General features: G+C 42.1%; 1 protein-coding gene across 2 annotated transcripts in view; it reads left to right on the top strand.

Moving 5' to 3' along the window:
* Positions 1–22,086, top strand: part of TNRC6C (trinucleotide repeat containing adaptor 6C) — a 159,727-nt gene that overhangs the window by 12,853 nt on the left and 124,788 nt on the right. For both annotated transcript variants that reach the window (XM_066613470.1, XM_066613469.1), the window contains exon 2: positions 19,084–19,180. In XM_066613470.1, the coding sequence (XP_066469567.1) occupies positions 19,118–19,180 (63 nt within the window). In that variant the 5' untranslated portion in view covers positions 19,084–19,117. The remainder of the gene's footprint in view (positions 1–19,083; positions 19,181–22,086) is intronic.

The raw sequence follows: 22,086 nt of genomic DNA, 5'->3' as shown, positions 1-22,086 counted from the left end.
GAAAACTGATAAAGGATATCCCTGCTTGGTATTCTTTGTTACAGTGTTATGTGCCCTTATAAATTATGCCTGTTGGGCAAGTTTGCATAACCTCTAATTTTGTGTAATTCTGTAATATTTGTTTTATAGAATTTATTTAGGCTTGGCCAATCATTAGAGGGACAAATGCCCTGAAGCCTTGCACCTGACCACAACAAAGTGTTGTTTGGCTAGTTCCCTGGCTTCTGCAAATTCAGCAAACATTGCCTTCATCCTTTCAAGCATATCTTCCCAGACAGAATGGTGAGAATGGTTTCTTTTTTAATGTAAGCTGAGATGTATAGGAAGCTGATTCTGCACCTAGCACTGCATCTGGACTTTTTCTGCATTCTTGCAAAATTGTGGCATATGCTCAGCCATGCTGTTTGAAGAGGTGTCGGTGTCCATACATGTAATGAAGTCATGTAACTTTAAGGGAATGGCCTAATTACTTTAAATGTGGCAAGATTTTCATATATGTTAATTGTTGCCTAAATGAAGGGATCTTTCACTAACTTGCATTGAGTTATTTCTTTCTCAATAAATCCCTATTTCCAGTTTAATTTTCCAAACTCAAACTATTCAGGCTGTAAAGCATTCTGTGCCAGCATTTTAGCTCAGGCTAAACTTGTTTTAGAAAGTTTCAGGGTAATGGTTCAGGAATGAGATGGGGAGAAACAACCTGTTTTAGTGCTTCCATCTTTTTGGAGGAATACATGGAAATCAAGAGTGTTCTTTTGTTTTGTTTCTCATTTGTTTAAACACCACAGTTGTCTTTCTACATTTTGAGGTTATTCTCCCTTTGTGGCCCTGATCAGATGCAGCATTTGAATAAACATAAACTCTGCACTTTTCTTCAAGCCTGGCTTTCATCTTGCTTGGCAAAGAAGTTAACTTACCCAACTTCATATTAATAAGCAATATGACCTGTTAATTGCAGGTTCACATGGAGGAGAGTGTAGATGTAAGAGGCAAGACAACCTTTAGCTTAAAGCTCAAGAGAGAATGGGATTGTTAAAGAGAAGTCAGAGTTTATCAGAAATGAGTCTTATAACACCTTGAAGTCTAACCATTTTATTTCAGCATAAGCTTTTGTGCCCCAGTCCAGAGGCCTGTATAAAGCGAATTAAAGTTCACAAAAGTTTATTGTGAAATGAAATTTAGTCTCTAAGGTGCTGTTAGATTCTGCTACAACAGACTTGCACAGCTATACCTCTAAGAGTTGATCAGATGAGAGCAGAGAAGGAATTATGAAATCAGTGGCCTGTTGGGCTTTCATTTTTTTTCTTTATTAGCATGGCTTGTGAGTGAGGATATTGAGTGTAAGAAAGTTTGCCAAGCTTTGCTGCAGAAGAGACTGAAGAATATGCTGGTTTAGGGAAGGGTGGGAGATGAGATTGTCATAGTAGGAAAGCAGGTAAGAAGCAGCAATACCTGGCACACAAGAAATCTGTTTGGAGAGAATTTGACACTTTTTGTTCAAATACATTTCTGGGTGGAATTGGGTAAATATGCCTATGGATTGTCAGTGGAAAGACACTGACAAGAGATGACATTCAAGGAAATGAGGTTAAGGATTAGGTAAAGGTCTGTGTGGGATCTTTTTAGCCAATACATTAAATTTTTCTAGACTGTCTACAGCAGGGTTTCTTAACCGGTGGGGCCTGCATCACCACAGGTAGGGGGTCGAGGTACATGAGGGGCTCCCCAAATTAAGAGATTTTGTAAGAGTATAACTTTTATTATCACTGATTAAAAGTTCATCTGTTACCACATTATGAGCGCAATCCTAACCTTGCCTTAAGCTGGTGCGGCGGTCTCTGCGCCAGCTGAGGGTGTCACAAATGTACTGTAAAGCATGTTTGTAGCATCCAGGAAGTAAGCAGCATTGGTGGGGAGGCCTGGCCATTCTCCGATGCTGCATCCAGTTGGGCCACTGCTGGCAAAGGTAAACGTTGTGTTGGGTGGTAAGAGGGTGGATTGGACGTGGGGAGGGGTGTTTTCGCATGTGGGGAGTCAGAACAGGGGCAGATCAGGCCCGGGGGGGATTGGTGGAACAGGCCTGTGGCGTATCCTAACCCCCATCTCAGGCCTGAATTCCCCACACGGGGCTGCCTGGATTTGCGCCTGCTATTTAACTGGTGCAGATCTGAGTAGCCCCTTAGGACAGACTGGGGTGTTACTTGGCATAAGGGGAAAGGGGATATCCCTTACTCCAAAAAGACCTCCAGCCTGCTTCTGATGAGCACTGAATACAGCATAGGCTGTGTTGCCCTACTCTGCCAGTGCTAGTCAGAACTGTGCTGCCCAGAATTGAACATCTCTCCCGGTGTGGACCAGTGGATGCTGTGTGTGTCAGTAGCCCATCTTACCTTTAAGTCAGCATTTCCTTTCACTGTTTCAAAATTAGTAGAGGGCTGTATAACATGAACTAGGTTTTTTCAAAGCTTTTTGTAATCGTCATCCTAAAAATAACTTTGTAGACTTAAGTTCCTTAACTGTTCTTTTGTTTTCCTGCTAGCTGGTTACATGTGGATATGTCAGCAGAAGCTGCTGTTTGGTAGACCACTTGTATTTTAAGCATACCTGAAGTACTTGTATTAGGAATTGTCATTATGCAAATTAGTTATGAAAAACCGAGCCCTATTAAAAATTATTGTAGCCTTTTCAGACTTAATTTGAGCTACTTTAATAAACTCAGAATTATAATTTTAAAAAGTTTCACCATGAGTGACCCTTATTTTTCATGTAATTGACACGTTAATTGGATAGTATTCAAAAACCATATGTTACTGAAAATAGTTTGTAATTTCTAATTAGTTTTGGGAAATTCTAATTAAAATATGTTCTATTCAAACAGGTATTGAAGTTGATTGAGTACTGATTTAAGATGAATCTGTAAAATTACTACTTTAGTGCAGTGGTTTTCAAACTCTCATGGAGAGTTTGAGCCACTGTAAGTGCTTGCGGGGACAAGGGGGAGGCAGCGGGGGTGGGGGGAAGGCAGTGGCGCAATCCCCAGGATCTTGCTGCTCAGGGGGCTGCAGGGAGCCCAGTGCGATCTTCTGCAGGGCTCCCCCCAGCAGTGAAAGTGAATGCAGAGCTTTAGCGGAGGTGGGGCGTGATCGCTCTACTTTTACATTCACTGCTGCGGGGAGCCCTGCTGAAGATTGCACTGGGCTCCCTGCACCTTTGGGAGGCTGCAGGAGGCTTGGGTAAGTGCACCCAAGCCCCTGCAGTGCAATCCTGGGGATTGCCTCCTCCCTGCCTCCAGGCTGCCCCCACCCCTTAAGGGGGCAGAGGCCAGGGCCCACAGGCCGGGGCATCGCAACGCCCCAGTTCGTAAAGCCCTGCTTTAGTGGATTGATGTTTGAAGTGCCATAGCCAGATCCTACAGTATTAATATTACACTGGGGTCTCCAAATTAGGCATGGCCACATTGGTGCTTTTGCACAGGTGCAATAGCACTGGCTGGCAAGAGCTGGCTGTTTTGCTATACATATGTTATGTCTATTGGACAGGCCTGAATGGAAGTAGTATGTATCTTGGGGGAGTAGTTCATATTAGTTTTTATATTGTCATGTTTAGTGCTCTTCCCGTAGTTTTCTATAATACACATAGGTCCATAAATATCCTCTTGACTTTCCAGCCAAGGTTCCTGGCTCACTAGCCAAGCATGAACCCAGGGTTGTCAAACTTATTTTATACTGGGGGCCAAATAATATTCATGGTGCCTGCTGTGAGGGCCAGAAGCTCTGTCATTAAGCAGGACATTACATCATTAAACAGACAATGACTAGAAATAAGCACTTTGTTTTCACCTAGGAATCATCAGCTGCAAGTGACAGAAGAGAAAATACGCAAATCTTGATAATATTTTCAAGATATAGAGGAGCCCAATTATCACGTGGGCTGCCCTTTCAACACTGCTGCTCCTACTGAGGGATCATTTTGCAGCTCAATGGCTTAGAGGTGCTCTCAAAATGATGCCTTAGAAGCAATGTTGCTGAAAGGGCAGCCCACGTTATAATTGGATTCTCCCAGTGCTTCAGTAGCATCTCCTTTCTCTCTCTCTCTCATCCCTTAGTCTGCCTCTTCCCCCCTCTTGCTTGCCTTCTGAGGCCTCCTTCCAACTTTCCATCCCAGTGCTTGGTGAAAGCGGCACTGTTGAAAAGGCAGTGCTGGAAAACCCAATTATCATGCCAGCTGCCCTTTCAGTAGTGACACCTCAGCAGAACTGGTGCTGCTAAAAGGTGGATTACATGATATCTGGTCTCTCCCAGCACCACCCTTTGAGCAGTTCCACTTTTGCTCTTGCATCATTTTGTAGCTCAGCACCTAAGAGTAGCTGATGGTGGTGCTGGGATAGCCCAATTATCATGTGGGCCAGATCCTGCTCTCAGGCCTTATGTTTGACAAGGTGACAGTAAAACTAGATTGTTAGTTGTTGACTAGTAAAAAAATTGTTGTAAACCACAGCATTGACAATCAATAAAACAGGTCAATTTGTTTGAGCAAATAAAACTTGCTTAAACATTAGCATCTGTTAGCATTTGAGTCTTAAGAATGGAGAGCATGGAAGTTGGGGCAATGAATTCCATAATATGGAATCTACCAAAAAGTCCCCCTCTTATGTACCCAGCCAACATATTTCAGATAGCAGAGGGATGTGGAGGAGCTCAGGGTGCAGGTACATTTATTTGGAAGGAGAAAGTTCTTCAGGTAGCCTGATCCTAAATATGTTTAAGACCTTAAAAGTACGAACCCGAGACCCAAGTCAGTTTCAGTCAGAATAGGAAATATTAAGCTACGTAAATCAGTGATCTAACTCAGTAAAAGTCTTCATCTTATGTTCAAATAGGCACTTTGAGTTCTATTCAAAGAGAAACGAAGCCAAGAAAAATAAATATTATGTGGTCTGAAAACCAGCAGCAGTCAAGATGCTTTCCAAGATGTTTCAAAGGCATCAGAGCATGTTGCTGTAATTTAATATGAAAGTTGGTATAGTATAGTGGCTAAGACACTGCAAATCAGACCTTCCTTAGTTTGAACTGCACCTCTGGTATGAACACCAGGTGCCTCAGTAAGGCACTTGTCACACTCACCTCCATAGCTGCAACATGAGGGTAATACTTACTGTAGAGAGTTATTGGCAGGTGTCTATCAAAATAATACTTGTGAAGTGCTTTACATGCTCAGAAATCATTATTTAAATATTAAATATTGTTAGTTTGTTAATTTGTGAATCAGTGACAAGATCAATCTTCTCCTGGTTAAGTTGCAATGGTACACCAACTGAAGATGACCGAAAGTGCTCCTGACCATAGTTGCTGCCTCTGCACTGTCAGCAATGTTGGAGCCAAAAATAGTCCCTGACTGTGAACCTGGTCCATCAGTACAACCCCACCTAGCACAGACTGAGAACTTAATCCCACATCCACCAGTCTTCTCACCAAGAGCACTTCTGTCTTGCCTGGATACAACCTCAGGTGGTGATACCACATCTGGCACTTTTATCCCCCCCTTAAGTCAGCTTACTCCTGCTGCTAAAGCTGAACTTGGAGAAATGACTTAAAGCAGCAGAGCACAGCATTGTGGGGTGAGTTTTACATCCCTCTTCCATGCACTTCTTGTCAAGTGTAGATATCCCCCCCCCATGCTTTTATATGTGAATGGGACAGGAATGTGGGCAGCTCCTCTGCCACATCTGGTTTGGAACTCTGTGTAGTTATAAAAAAAGCCAGTTAACTTCTTACTCCAGTATTGCTTTTACACTAGAATAAAACATGAATGGAGAATTGGCATGGGAGTGGGGTGGTGATGCAACTCTTGTGCAAGGCCCTCCTTCCTCCACTGCTTTTTCTTCCTGTGAGTAGGTGGTGAAGAAAGGGAATAACTGAGGAAGGTGTACTGATTCTGTAAGTGGAAGGAGGAGGATTCAAGAGAATGGTGGCACCTGTGTGAAGGTAGAAGCAGAATATTCAGGGGTGGGAGAGAAAAAGACTGCACTGGTCACCTTTCAAAGTGTACCCATCCGAAGAGTCACACTGATGATCTTTTAGTATTTTTAAACTAAAGTGGGTACCCCCAGCATTAAGACTTGTGTCATGGAGGACTACTTAGATTTCTATGTCAAGAGTACTTGGGAAGATATCAGATTTATGTTCTGTCAATTGTATATTACAACAGTATGGACATTATTAAGGTAATCATACCAATAAAATCTAAATATAAATCTGTAAATCAATTCAAATAACCAAAATTGAACAAAATTATCTCAAGTTCGGGGACTACCTGGAAAGGCATCCAGAATAGTATAATCCACAGTTCAAAGAGGAAATTTTAAATACTCTAGTTGTGTACACATAAATGCTATTCCCTGTAAGGTGTCCGCACCACTGTGCGCACTCCTTTGCTTGCTATGGGGCATCTTCCAGTACTTATGTCCAACATCATAGCTGACTTATGGGTCAGCTGAGCTCTGAGCTGTGTGTCTGCTCAGCTTCCTGGGAAACAATGCTCACAAACCCTTGCAGCCCAATCCTATGACTTGGCACCACAGTTTGAACTAGTATTCTGGTAGCAGAGCACACTTTATGGTGTAGTTGACACCGTTACGGATGTGTGCATAGCACATGCTTCCAGGCTGCTGCGACTGCCACAGAGCATCTCCTGTGCAGTGGTGACCAGGAGAGGCCTTGCTGATTTTGGTAATTGGGCAGGGTGGGCAGAATGTGTTGGATTAAGGGGACAACTTATAGGTGAAATGGTGTATCCAACTTGTGCTGTTCCCTTTGGGTCCTTCCATCATGTCCCCTTCATCTTTTTGGACAGCTATATAGCTAGTGCAGGTCCATGGAGATCCTTTGGTGATTAAGGGACTTATGTAGAGGTAAGGGAAATACGGGTGCTCATACTTTTTTGGCTCGAGAGCTACTTTGAAACCCAGCAAGGCCCGGAGATCTGCCAGAGTTTTTTTACAATGTTCGCCCCATCATAACATATAACATTTATGTGTACAATGTATGTTGGTGTACCTTGCATAACTGCATGAGCCAGTATTGCACAGCACAACATAATTAACTATAAACATTTTTATTGTTTATAAATAAACAATATTTTATTTTATAACAATATATTTTATTTATTTTACAATAACAATACATTTTATTTATTTTAAACTTGTAATTACTTTGTAATGCCTGAGCTTGCCCCAAACCCCCCAGGGCACACCTGAGGACCGTTAGTGGCACACTAGGGTGGTCTAGCCAAGCCAGGCTTAAGTGACTGGGGGGGGGATAGATGAATGAGGGCCAGGGGAATGGATCTTGAGTGGATGGGACAAGTGGGGGGCAGAGTGAGTGGGGCAAGAAGGCAAGAGGGGAACAGGGACTTTTCCAAGCCAGGACCCCTCCATTGAACTTTCCTCCCCAGTGTCTGATTTGGGAACCCACCACCATCTTCCTCATCCTCACCCCGGTCCAACTTTGTGCCCGAAGTTTGCCACGCGTGCCCACCTCTCTCTGGGTCTCAGCTCCCCCCGAGGCCGGCAGCGCCTCCTGGCCGCCGCCTGAGCAGTGCCGTGCGCCCCCCGGCTCAGCGGCGCATGGATCACTGGCCTCAGTGACCCAAGCGCGCAGCTCACAATCGCCTCCTGTGACAGCCCCACGGGGGGTAGGCGGCTGGGGTCGCCCCTCCCCTCAGGTCCGCTCCTTCCTTCTCCTCCTCCTCCTCGGGCACGCCACTGCTGGGCTGCGCTCCCTCCTCCCCGGCTGTCCTCGGCTCTGCAGACTCCCGCGGCTTCCTTCTCTTCCTCCTCTGGCGTCACCTTTTCTGATGCCCCCCAAGGAAGCCCCGCAGCCAGCATGGAGCGGAGGAGGGAGCCTGCCAGGTGCCCAGAGCTGCCCGGCAAGCCTCGGCCCCGATCCTCTGCCCTGTGGCCAGCGCGATCCTCGCGCACCTTGAGCAGCCTCGCCTCGAAGGCTCGGGGGCTCCTGAGAGGGGGCAGAGTTCGGGGGGAGCCAGGCTGGGTGACTGCGGCATGCCAGCCCTGTGTGTGTGTGTGTGTGTGTGTCAGTGCCTACAGACAGGGCTCCGCGATCGACTCATTTTGCCTCGGGATCTACTGGTCGATCGTGAGCGACGTATTGAGCACCCTGGCTCTAACCTCTCCCAAACCTCCTAGTCAGCCCTGTAGCATGCATTGAAGCTTATTTTGGTGTGACTGCTTGCTGTAGTGGTGAAAGGATAGAACTGGGCTCTTTTGTATTTGAGAGATCTTTGGATCCTGAACATTATTTGAGTGCACTTAATATACCATATTCTGTAATTTTCAACAATATTTGACACACAATGAGAGTCAGTCCTTTAAATCTCCTTCCAACATTGACTTGAATAGCAGAAACAACAAACATGATATTAGCAATTGCTGCAGTTAATGTCTTGTGCATGATTTTCCTGCTAGTGAAAAATAGTTTTGAAAGATCTTGGATAGGATAACTGACTTTGTAGGGCTTACTTTGCTCAGATACAATTTCTGCGCATTCTTGCATTCTTTGAAGAATGGCTCAAGGTTATAACTTTATTAGTTGAATGTTTCTGATTAATCTGATTGACCCATTGGAATTGCTGTGGCTCTCCCCAGCGGCAAGGGGAATTTTCTCCCCTTGCGTTGTTCGGAGCCTCAGCCAGCCCCAAACTTGCACTGGATACAGTGCAGGCCTGTTGATCTGCCTATTCCAGCACAAGTTAGGATTGTGCTGCCCATGGTGTTCAAGAGACATAAAGGCTTAGGTTGGTAGGAAGCTGGTCATACAAAATCATTTACTCATTCATAAACAGGAGCCCACAAATTTGGTTTGGCCTTGGGAGCCAACCAAAATCTGTGATTGCCAGAACCCTGACTCTCCCAACAAGAGTGGAATGGAGTATTGTCCCTGACATCACATTGAAGTTTGGAGGTGATTGGAATATCTTCAAAGAATAGGGTTGTTGCAGTGACCCTTGGGGGAGCAACCAAGCCCCCAGGCTAAGTTGCTGGATAAGTGCAGGAAAGAATCAAGGAGCCAAGGAAGAGACGAGAGACAGACTTTTAGATTCAAAGCAGAGAGAGAGAAAAGCTGATTCTACTAGCCTCCTCCTGCGTTTTTATTGTACTTGCAACATTAACAGCTACATTCAGTTCTCAGATAAAGCCACATTAGAATCTCATACAGGGGTGAGAACAATGGGTGCTTCTTCACAGAGTGCTGTATCAGCTATTGTCACACTTCAGCCTGGGAACTAGCCTCCCTGTCGGTTTGCCGTAACAAGGGGGGGTTTGCCCGCAATTGCCATATTACCAAGGCTTTCTGTGTGCTTCTGCTTAAGCACTTAAAAACACCACAGGGTGATGGCAGGGCAAGTTCCCCTCCCCAGCTGAAGCTTAGAAGAAGGGTTGGACCCTTGGGCACTATACTTTGGAGATGTTCAGAATGTCAACACAACCACAGTGGCAATCCCACTGCTCATCTCCAAACTCAAGAAGAGGTTTAGGGTTTATCTATATTTTATTGTTCTCTTGAGTGTCTCTGGAGTAGAATGTGACATGGAATTCTGGATCTTTTTTATGATCTTGAAGTAAGAGACCCATCCTAGCAGGCTCAGCGACTTGTTGTGCTGATATTATATAGGGTGATAGCTCTTTAGATTCAAGGCTGAATCTCGACACTTGATTTTCCAGTCCAAAAAGCACACCTATATGCAAGATCAAGACAATCATATACTGTTGTACTTAACTTCTTGTGCTTAATTTATAACACTTGACTTCAGAAGGCAGACATTTTCCCCATGGTTTATTTACATAGGAAATACAGGTGGAGCCTGTTTATCCACGGATTATACATCCATGGCTCTGATTCAGCGCGGGTCCCCTGGACCTGTGTTTAGCCAGACTCTGCTCCACCTGAGCCCTCCAGAGGGAACCCTCCCCCAGAAGGCTTTCTGAAGCCCAGAGAAGCAGCACACATCTACCTGCTGCCTCTGCGAGCTTCAGAATTGACAAGAGAGGCAAAAAATGTCACTTTGGGAAATCTTGGGAAACCGATAGTGGGGTTTTTGCCTCTCCAGGCTATTCTGAAGCCCGCAGAGTCAGCAGGTGAATGTGTGCTTTCTCTCCAGGCTTCAGAAAGCTCTCTGGAGGGGACCAGAGCCCAACTCTGTTCCTCTTCAGCAGGGTTAATGGGGCGAATTTCACGAATTTGAATATTTGAAAAATTCTATATGAGTGGGGAGGGGTCCAAGAACAGATCCCCCACGTATACCAAGGCCCCACCTGTAATCTTTATGTCTTTAAGGGTCAAGGATTCAGTTTTAAGTGGAGTGGTCTAAGTTAGATAGACCACTCTACAGAAGGAGTAGAATGCATCACAGAAGAAACTCTGCCAGGCTGAACACCTTAATCTTTCATATATCAAGGATGAAGAAAACAGACCTAGCCTTTCCTGATTATTTCAGAAGGTGGACCAAGTTAAGACATTACATACTAAATCATGAACTGTATATTCTGTCTTATATAAGTAGATACTCAGTATATAAAATTTTTGCCAAGTAATCAAGCTCCAATTCTCACTTCGTATTATTTCCGGGTCAACCAGAAGGCAGAACCTTTCAACTCTGAAAAGTTTCCTTTCTTGCTAAAGCAGGCTCATTTGTTTCTATAGTAACTTTCTTGGGAAATTCCAGCCAAAGTTAACCTTTTATTCTCCCCCATTGCCTTTTGCTGCTGCAACCTGATTCCTTTTTGCAAATGCATGCATTTGACAGAAGTCTTTTTTTTTTCCAGCACCACGATGGGATCCTCCTTTCCATTTGAAATAAAGTCCCAGGCTACAATTCAGTGCACCATTATTTAAGAATAACTCCCATGGAAAGCAGTGGGTCTACTTCTGAGTAAAAAGGGTTGCAAATATATGCAGCTGCATCTCTCTGCTGTGAATTGAATTGCACACTCTCAGTTATGTGTTATGGGTTGTATGTTGTATGTAGAGCTTCTGGCTTAACACACCAGACACCTTAAAAGTGGATTTGATTCATGGTTCTCCTGCAGTGGTTGCCAACCTTTTTCACTTGCATATCCCTTAGCAGCCCATTTCCATAAATTGTACCCTTCATATTAGCAAAATGTTTGCAATAATACAAGCCTTCATCCCCTCTCTATGAAAACCCAGACTTCATGTATTATTCACAGTGTTTTCTCTTTTTATCTGTTTGAGAAACAGAAGACTCTGCCTTTGCACTGTTTTGCACCAGAAGTGTGCTGAGAAATTCTGGGTGATTGATCACTTTCCATATTATGTTTCAGCGTTTTTACTGTGCTGGTTTTCAATCACTGGTTCATACATGAATTGATGACCAAAAACTAGCTATTGGTGGGGCTTTCACAACCAACCAGCTACCTTCCTTCCTGCCTTGCTGCTCCTGCCTTGCAAGTCATTCTGGAGCAGGACCTGCCTTTTTCTGCCATTATTCCATTCTTTTTCAAGTACCCCTAAAGGTCCTGATGAGTGTCCCTGGGAGTACATGGAAACCAGGTTGGGAACCACTGTTTTATTGTTATGTAGTTTACAGTGCACTTACTCTGATAGTGTTTACAAAAAGGTGATGACCAGAATTTAAAAAGAATAAGAATGTATCTTATGATCTTTTACTACGTTTTTAATAAATTAGAGACTACTGTTCTTAGGTAACAATTAGTGGTAGGTTATTTTTCAAGATCTAGCCTCTGGTAAAATCAGACAAAACTATAGTCAGACACCCCCTAAGTTTAACCCCCGACTTATCTGATGGTCATAGAAAAGTCCATGATTTTTTACTCAAAACCTGCCCTCGACTTATCTGTGGGGTCGACTTATAGGCGAGTGTCTGCGGTGACTTGCAAAGGCGGATGTCTGTTCTTCGAGTGAAACTGAGGAGAAGCCTACTCCACCATGTAGGAGCACCATTGCTTTAGCCCAGGGTTGTTCAAACTTTTTGGCAGGAGGGCCACATCATCTCTCTGACACTGTCAGAGGCTGGGGGGGAAAAGAATTAATTTACATTTCAAATTTGAATACACTTACATAAATGAATATATTAGAGATAGACTGGTATGAATGAATGACGGTCTTGCAATAACTCAAGGCCTTGCACAAAGCAAAGCCAGCCTTTCCTTTGCTGTCATTGCTGCATCACAAAGGTGAAACAGCAAGCAGTGGAGGGAGCCTCGTCCCACAGCTCACGCAAGAGGTTGAACAGTTGGCCATCACACTGAGAGCAGTTGCTTCAGGCCAGTGCTAGTCCAACTACATTTCCTTTTTAATAAAGTAAATGTAATTGCTATTGCAGGACAGACTTTTGGCCTACTTTTTTTTTTATGGTTTCATAAGAGAACTTGAGAAATGTGGATGAGAATTAGCTGCCTGTAAGACAGTGTGTGTTTTGGATGAGGAATCGCTTCAGATTTGTCACAAGTGCTTCCTCACTAGTTACTACAAATTACCTTAGGCACCTAGGTGGTGATTTAGAACCTTGATTTGTAGCCCATTTCCTAGCTTGGATGTGTTCAGTTGAGTGCATTCTTTATCAGTTATCCAGCTAGTACTTCCATGCCAGATACATTGTGTTTTGTTTTTACAAAGTGTTTTGTTTGTATCCCTTTTTTTTTTTAACTGATCAAGATCCAGTGAATTAAGTTAAGGAGTCCAAATCAGCAGCTTGTCTTTGGCTGTAACTCCCTATCTTTCTTGCCTTTTCCTTGCCTGGAGGCCAAATTGTAGGAAACAGTGTGAAGTGAACTCTAATTAGCTATTTACATTTGCTGCAAAAGCTGTAGCTACCTTAAGAGCAAATAACTTGGAAACTACTTTTCTATGAAGTTTGAGGGTATGCATTGCTGCTCAGGTTTACTTTTATGTAAAAGAAGAGACACTTCACTAATGCTCAGAGACCAGCTATTGCTTTGTGTGTTCTGGGACTGTACTCTAGCAGTAAAAGCAAGTTTGGGCCAGAATTCCCAAGTTAAATGTGGGGGGTGGGTTGGCAGGACTGGACAGGATGTTCATCTCCAAAGCCATGTACACTTGTGTAATAAGTGCCAACTTGGACAAAAATAATTTTAGTTTTGACTTTGAACTATCTCAAGGACTCATGTAGTCTTTGCTGTGCATCATATCCATCTGCAGTTCAAAGTGGTGTTCTGGTCCTTCAAACAGAAGGAGCTGTCTTTTGGAATCCCACAGCAACCTGTTTGCTTTGGCAAGTGCGTGGCAGCTGTTGTTGCATATCTCGGCTACTGGGAAATCCAAGTCTGTTCATATCTGGTTGACTGGTTCATTGCCAGCATGTGAAAAGATTCCCTCTCTGCGATATTATGGGTTGCCACCAAAATTTCAGGCTGGTTTATAACATGGTGTGTATCTCAGAGTACACATGCCCGATCTCATCTGATCTCGGGAGCTAAGCAGGGTCAGGCCTGGTTAGTACTTGGATGGGAGACTGCCTGGGAATACCGGGTGCTGTAGGCTTATACCATAGTCTTTCAAGACTGAAGGTTGCCAACCAAAAGATTCCATTTTCAGTAGGCTGAATATAAACACTAGTAGAGAGGGACTCTGAAATGTGCCATGTGGGAATCCATATTATTACATATTACATATTTTCATTATTCATATTCCATTTCATATTGAAATTGGAATATTATTCATATTCCATTTCATATTTTACATATTACATACTTATTATTATTACAGCAAGACCTTCCATGGGTTATTAACTTTCCACCTCCTTTGTAGTAACCACTGTAATGCTTATTCATAGATAACCACAGAAGAGACTCAATAATCATGATGAAACCAAAGTGCCAAACTACAAATGTGCAAGCATTTTTAATATATGCAGTGTTGCTTTTTACTGATCCAGATGACTTTTGAGGCTGAAATGCTTATCATTAGCTAATGAACTAGATACTCCTATAGATCTGTTACCTTCAAGACCACAATGAATTCTTGGTGTCATGTTGTGGTCTTATTATAGTTGAATGCAAGTCAGAGTATATCCTCCTAAAAACTACAGGTCATATTCTAGACAAGAGGACACAGGCAACCCAATCCTAAGGCTGCCAAGAGCTGGTGCTGCAGCACAGCACTGGTGCTGGTTGCAATGAAAGCACCATAAAGTGCTTTTCAACATCCTGGGAGTGAATGGTGCCCGGAAGGCCTGCACCATCCCACAGGAACCATATTCTGCCTGATGGCTGCCAGAGCACATAAGTGATGTGCTGGGTGGTCTGGAGGAGGGAGGGGGTTGGTTCAGGGGGTTCGGGTGGAGACAGTGGAGGAGACCTGCACCTCATCTGAACCCCTGTACTACATGGGCTGTTAGGTTCTGTGCCCGCGATTTAGCTGGTGCAGCTCCAAATAGCCCCATTGAGCAGGCTGGGGCTTGACAGGGGGTAAGGAAACAATTGCCTGCTCAGATCCAACACTGGATACAATGTGGGTTCCAGTGGACCCACTGCACCAGCATTGGATAGCATTGGTCCGTGAGAGTATTATACTCAGTGCTGGTAAGATTTCTAGCAGCACTACTTGTGCTTATGACACTCAGAATGAATGAAAATCGTTGATTTTCTTTTTTTTAAATGCATTTTTTAAAAGAGCATTGGTGAGGTCTGGTCTAGAGGGTTGAGCCTCCATTTGCCTGAAGATAACATCCACAAGGTCGCCAGTTCGAGGCCACCGGCACCGTGCGACCTTGAAGCAGCTGACAAGCTGAGCCGACCTATTCCATCTGCTCTGAGCGTGGGAGGATGGAGGCCAGAATGTGCGACCAGATCAAGAAAGAAACATCTGAATGTTGTGGTTTCTTGAAAGATAGAAACCTTCTTTCAAATTGTAAAAATCCCTATGGGGATTTAATTTGCCTGCCTATGTAAACCGCCTTGAATAAAGTCTAAGGAGAAATCTAAGGACCAAGAAAGGCAGTATAGAAATACATTATTTATTTATATATTTATTTTTATTTATATATTTATTTATTTATATATTTATATTTATTTATAAATTAAATTTCAGGTATAAGGAATGCTTCTTGAAAAACAGTAACCTAGTTCAGCGCTTCACAGATGTTTTAGCATTGGGACCTACTTTTAAAAACGACAAACTATCATGACCCACTAGACAAAGAAAAGACATAGAAAGAAATATTTTATGTATTATTAATAATAATAATAATTTATTTATTTAATAATAATTGGGATCCTATGTTCCCAAGACTGCTAGAGACATTACACACACACACACACACACACACACACACACACACACACACACACATATATATATATATAGAGAGAGAGAGAGAGAGAGAGAGAGAGAGAGTGAGTGTGTGTGTGTAGACATTCCTAGACTCTCCCTAGAAATGGATTTCAAGGACTGTTTCCCAATTCTTTACAGTCATTCCAGGGTACCCAGAAGGCTGAACTGGAGAGCAAAACATGCAGTTAGGGATTTCCAGGCCAGACGAAAGGCTGAAATTGGATTCACACATGATCTATGGCATGCCATTCACAGGCCAACACACATTTTGCTTCCTTAAACGTGACACCAATTTCTGGGTATAGTTGGAGTGCTGATTCCAAAAATGGCATCCATTTTGCCCTATCACGTCTAGTTTTGAAGACATGGCATAGCCTCTTTAGTGAATGGTTCAAGCAGCTTCCTCATGAGGAAGCCTACACCATCGCTCATTAACTACACTCCTGAGCTCATTAGGCTTTTATGCAGAAGTGGGCATCTGGAGACTGCAATCCCTGCCTACTTTCCCGGGAGTAAGCCTCACTCGTTGCCTTTATGTTTTTGCAGAGTGTGTGGGGGCGGATTGGCACTAAAGCCTATTAGACTTTGATCTTGGGTGACCACTAGCATATTTGGTCAGTTGTTGGGTGGAACGGTGCTGAGCAGCGCACACCTGTATTACTAAACAACTATTATTATCCTGGGGAAAGCAGCATTTTTTAAAATTGTGGCTATCATATTTATATTTAAGATCTTTTTCATTATTTAAAAGTTTTGCTCCTTATCTGACTTCCTTCTCTTGTGATGGTGCTCCATTGGATAGTCCTCATTCTGTGCTATAGTAGACTTTAGGCAGTGTCTTTTACAAGCTCCTCTTACTAACCACCACTTAACCCAAATGAACAATCTCTAAAGGTCTTTCATGCCATTTTTTTCTAATATTATTTTCTGTCTTGTACAGTCACATCTGAAATCTTCAAGATTCTCCCTCTTTCTATGTTCTTTCGTGCTCACCACCAAATCCACAGTTTCAATGTGTGCACACACAAGATATTTTCCTTCAATTTCTATGAAACTGCATTACAGGTTGTCTCTGTCCTTTTTCCTCTATAATATCTTCCTGTTATAAAGCAGGAAGGAACACAGCAGGAAGGGCACAGCAGGAATAAAAGACAAAACGGTAGATTCACAAGGCATTCTGGGAGTTGTAGTTTCTGAATCCTGTGATGGAAGTGCTAACGGTAGTAAAGAAAACTACATTTTACCATATGAGACTCTTCCCTTTGTCTTCTTTTAAATGTCTCTAGAGAGTCTGCCCTCACCGCATATTTCTCAGTAACACATAGCTTAAGAAAAAAGAACCATCTAGCAACCCCAGTAATGCTGAGATTTTTTCTTTCTGTTTTAAATTTGCCTATGGTTAGCCAATATGTATCTTTCCAAATTTTTGTATGAAGTTTGAGCTGCTTAGTACTCCCTGTACACTGTTCAAATGCTCCCTTTTAAAGGCTTCATGCTGAGGTTATACTGGAAATAGACAGATAATTGAGTCTTGAACAAATTTCCTCTTTAAGAAAGGCTTGTTTCTAGCTGAGTTTTTATAGCTGCTGGCTGCCTAACAACATAATTCACAGTTCATTGATCTTGCATAGAGTTCTGATGCAGGGTCAAAAGTTTCATCAGCTATCACAACAGGTCAGGATTTTGTACCCTAGATATCTGACACTGGGTGAAAATGACAGAAGAGTGACAGACTTCCTGCCTCCCCCCTTTCAAATTTGTCAGTTTACAACCTGTAGCACAGTGCCCATGAGAGTGATTTCTAGTGCTACCAGCTGGAAATGAGTTGGAAAATGAGCTGTAACTATGCCTATTGAAAGCAGCATGACAATATCTTGTAGAAATCTGAGTATTTACTTAATGCATGTATCCTGATCCATAGACCAGTTAAGTTCAAATTCCTGGATTTAAATTAAATTCATGTTTAAATGGGTTGTATTTTAGTTTAACCAGATTCTGTACAGTGTGGATTAGGTTGTCTGTGTGCATCTCTTCTGTATTATATCTGAAAATATATAATATGTGGTTGTAGCTTGGTTTTTTCTCTTATATGGTGCTAACTAGTCTTTGAAATAAACAAATACTTTAATATCTTGACTTCAAGTACAGAAAAATAACGTATTTTTAAAATGCATAATAAAGAATATGAGAATATACACCCATTCTTCAAAATAAATATTCCATTTCCTCCCCCCCCCTTGGGCATCACTTGCCTATTTCTAATCGTAGTGAGGGGCTAGTGGTTTTAAGTGGAGTTTACACTTGGCACGCTGTTGGAGTTGTGATAACTAGTTGTTTGTTGTGATTTTTCTTAATACTTTCTTATCTAAGCACTTCCCCTGCTCTGTTTCTGTTACAAGTGTGCATCATGTAACGATGGGGATGCATTCTCACATCCCCATCCTTAAGTGACGTCATTGTTAAATGACTTCATCTGTGCAAAGCCTTGGGAGCTGAGGAGAACTGTGTTTCCCTCGCCCCCAGAGGCTTTTCTGAGCCCCACAGAGACTGCAGACATCCACCTGTGGTCTCTGTGAGGCTCAGAATGGCTGAAAAGGCAAAAAAAATTGTGACTTCCAGGTTTTGGAGGAAAACTGACTATTTTCTCCTTCTGAGGCATTTCCTGGGCCTCAGATTGCCTTATAAGTAGAGGAAGTCCAAAACTGTTTTATTGGGGGAGGGAGGGGATGTCGGTGTTATCCAAAAATGAAAATTGGTGAAACCAATGTTGTGTTTTATTCCAAATTAACATTTTAATCAATTGTAAAGCATTTTATCAGTTGTAACCACTATCATATAGGTGGTATATATTATATACGGGTTTTATTTCATTTTTACTGTTTTAGACTGCCCCTCTGGAAACTGGAAGTTGCTATTTTTTTGGCCTTTTTGGCTATTCTGAGCCCTTCTGAGGCCGTGGGCAGATGCCTGCAGCCTCTACAGTGCTCAGAAAAGCCTCCAGAGGCAAAGGGAGCGTTCACCTGTACTTCTCAGATTATGCTGGTTTTCTTGTTTTTGCTTATACTTTGTAAATAAAAAGTGCCTTTCTAGTATTGGAGGGTTTCAGATTTTAAATTTTTAACCATTTGCTTTTAGATGTATTTCACACCACAAGCCTATACATGTCTACTCAGAAGTAAACCCTATTGAGTCTATTGGGATTTACTCCCACGTAAATGTTTAAGATGGCTGCCTCAGTGTCAGTTTCAGTCAGAACGTTTCTCAGGTGTTCAATTAATGAAGAAATGAAGGTGTACTCGTGTAGAAAGTACCTTTTGTATAATTTTGATTGTTTTTCTGCAGGGTTATTTTTATTATTAACAGTATATTAATTAGTATCAAAATATCAATTCTGTCTAAATACCAACTGCTTTAACAGAGTTGCAAGGTTTTATAGTGCTTTTTCTAAGTCAGGGGTGGCCACTCTTTCAACTTTAAGGCTCCTGGACCTTTAACAGTTGTGTAGAGTTGGGGAATTTTAGCAAGTGTGGCTTGTCATCTCACAGATGAGAGGCTGCACCTGCTGAAATTCCCCGCATCTACACAACTGTTAAAGATCAAAGAGCCCTAAAGTTGAAAGGTTGGCCACCCTTGCTCTGTGTGAAAGATAACTGAAAATATGACTTTGTGCATGATTCAGTGTTCTGTAGAATAGGTCTCTCTAAAACAGTTCCCAATCTCACATTTTAAACAGGGAGAAAGAACAAACACAAGAAGAGGAACATTTGATGGAAGAAAAGAAAAAGAAAAAGCAGGAAGAAAAGAAAAAGAAGGAAGGTGCTCAGAAAAAGGTTTGTCCTTAATGATGTAACATTAATATTTTAGAACAATTCCACCAGTATCCCTTGCAGGGATTTTTTTTTTTTGGGTGTGCTGTTGTAATACAGACTTACCTCCTAGGGTGTGGTTCCTAAACAGTGAGTCTGGGACCCACCAGTGGATTTTTACCAGTTTTTGTTGGGTTGTGAAACTGACTGGGCAGATTAGGCTACTTGCATCAGGGGTTAAACAAGCTGCTAGGGGGGGGGGAAGCAGTGTTGTCCAATCACAATTATAGCCACACCCCTTGGCATTTATGAATCAGGCAGCAGCCTAGGGCCTCTAAAACATTTGGGAACCACTGTCCTAGGACCTAGGGGATACAGTTCCCAAAGATTGAGTAGTGTACAAAATGGTTCTATAGGAGATACTATTTCCTATAAGGCAGGAAAATGGCACTGATTGGTCCCGTGCTATGTCAAATGCACTCATCCCATTGGCTACAATTGCTGTCAGTCACAGCTAGGATAAAGGGCACTGTAACAAACCAGTACTAAAGAAATAAGTATTTGGGAGGTACTACTTTATGCATAAGTTTGGTTTTGTTCACCTGAAGACATGTATATATGTATTGCTAATAGTATGATCTCCAAATTGACTAACCAAAGAAGATGCTTTTTCAGCAGTCCAGTTTAAGGTGTGTCCAGTTTAGATTGCAGCCCAAAATTCCTGTCCAGAACAGGTGTGTCAAACTTATTTCATATGGCAGGCTGAATACCATTCATGCCGGCTGCTGATGTCATTGTCAGATGTGATGTCTTTAAGCAGGTAGTGACATGCATGTGATGCCCAGAAATAAGCACTTTTTTTCCTTACCTAGGAACACCTAGGACAGCTTTGGAATTGTTTTATCCTTGGGACCCACTTTTAAAAACGACAATGTTTTTGACACTAGACAAAAAAAGAAATCATAGTTATGATTATTATTATTATTATTATTATTAATTTTGACTTGTTTTTCTTTCTTCTTGACTACAGTTAAATCTGGTGTATTGTGCAATAGATATTTGTCTGTCTGTAGTTGGAAATCCCATAATATTCATTTTTGATAACTTTTTTAATTTGTTGGTCCCACCGGTTTTTGACTGCAGGTAGCTTGTATTTTTTACAGATGTTCCAGTGTATCATTATTGCTACCTTGTCATGCCTTTATCATTAATATAGCAATACCAGGTGATAGCAGAGTAGAACTGGAAAACATCAAAATACAAAGATTTACAAATAGAAATTGAAAGGCTGTGGCAGAAGAAGACCAAAGTGATCCCAGTGGTATTTGGCACCCTTGGTGCAATTCCAACACCTTGAAGAGCACCTGAACAGCATAGTGGCCACAGAAATTACCATCAATCTGTTGCAAAAAGCAGCATTACCGGAAACAGATTATATTTTGTGACAGCGTTTATAACATCAAAATAGAATAAAAACCAGGCATCCCAGGTCCTTAGGAAGGACTTGGTGTCTGGATAAATCAAACCAGTCAATAACACCTACCTGACTATGTGAAAATCTCAGAATAATAATAGGGGTCCTATTACATTACATTATTCCATTACATTATAGCATTACAATTATTCCAGAGTACCCAGAAGGTTGAACTGGAGAGCAAGATGTGCAGTAAGTGACTTCCAGGCCAGGAAAAAGCCTGAAACTATGTTCACACATGATTCATGGCATGCCAATTACTAGAGAAAATGGGAAAATGTAACTTTAATTTGGTGATATGAATATTACTTCATACCACAAGTTAGCATTCCAGCTAACAATTTTCTTCTGGAAACTGGGCAAGGGTGCTTAAAAGTTTTTGGTTTTTTTTTTAATGTTTTGAAACCTTTTTGTGACCCACCAAAAATTCAGCATGCAACCAGCTGGTGTGTCTTGACTGACAGTTTGGGAACACTGGCTTAGACTAATTAGGTTCTCCAAATAGCTTGGTAGGACCTATCCCCCTCCTTCTCTTACCCCTCTTGGTCTGTGCCTTCCCTGATACCATTCCTTCCCTTCTGAGGCCTTCTCCTGACTCTCCCAGTGCCTTGGCAGAAGTTTTGCTGTTAAAAGGGCTGCGCTGAGAAAGTCCATTTATCACATGGGCTGCCCTTTCAACACTGACACCTTATCAGAAACAGTGCTGCTGAAAGGATGCACTGCATTATAATTGGGAGCCCTTCATTATCCCAGCACCACCCTTTGAATAGAATGGCTTCTGCTAATGTGTCATTTCACAACTCAGCAGCTAAGAGCAGTTGATGGTGGTGCTGGATTAGCCCAGTTATCACACAAGCTGGGTAAAGAGCCTCTGTGGGCACTATGTTTGACCCCCTGTTTTAGAACAACCCAAGTGGAAGCATTAGTTGGGAAACATAAGAAGTATGCAAAAAATAGAGGTCACATGATGCTGGGAATACTTCCTCAAATCTTATGTACACCTGATACATCTAGTTCTTATTTTATTAGCAAATTCTCCTTTTAAAATCAATAAGTTTCATAGGAAAGAAATATAGTGGGTACAGCTGTGTATGTTTGTTAATAGAAAAGCCCTCTTTTATTGTAGAAAGTCTTACATAATTTTCCTTGTTTTCAATATTTAAAATAGGTTTTCAACTGCTCTGATTAAATGCCAGGAAATTATTATTTCTTCAGGAAAGCTCAGGAACTTCTGTCAGGAATAAATTTGTGGTCTCTGCAGTTAAATGAGATTTCTAGGTATGAATTACTACTTTCCTAGTAGCACATCAGTTTTTCTAACAGTAACCACACTTTCTGAAAAACAGTAACTGGTCTCAGGGCCATTCAACTACTTTCAGTTTCACAAAACCCTGAGTGATTTATAACTCTTTGCTGTTTAGACAGTATTAGGGTTGCAGGTCTAGAGAAGAAATTT

The sequence above is a fragment of the Tiliqua scincoides genome, chromosome 2 (assembly GCF_035046505.1).
Source record: "Tiliqua scincoides isolate rTilSci1 chromosome 2, rTilSci1.hap2, whole genome shotgun sequence".
Classification (NCBI taxonomy): Eukaryota; Metazoa; Chordata; class Lepidosauria; order Squamata; family Scincidae; genus Tiliqua; species Tiliqua scincoides.
The sequence above is the reverse complement of the archived record's forward strand: the minus strand, read 5'-3'. Positions and strand labels throughout refer to the sequence as shown.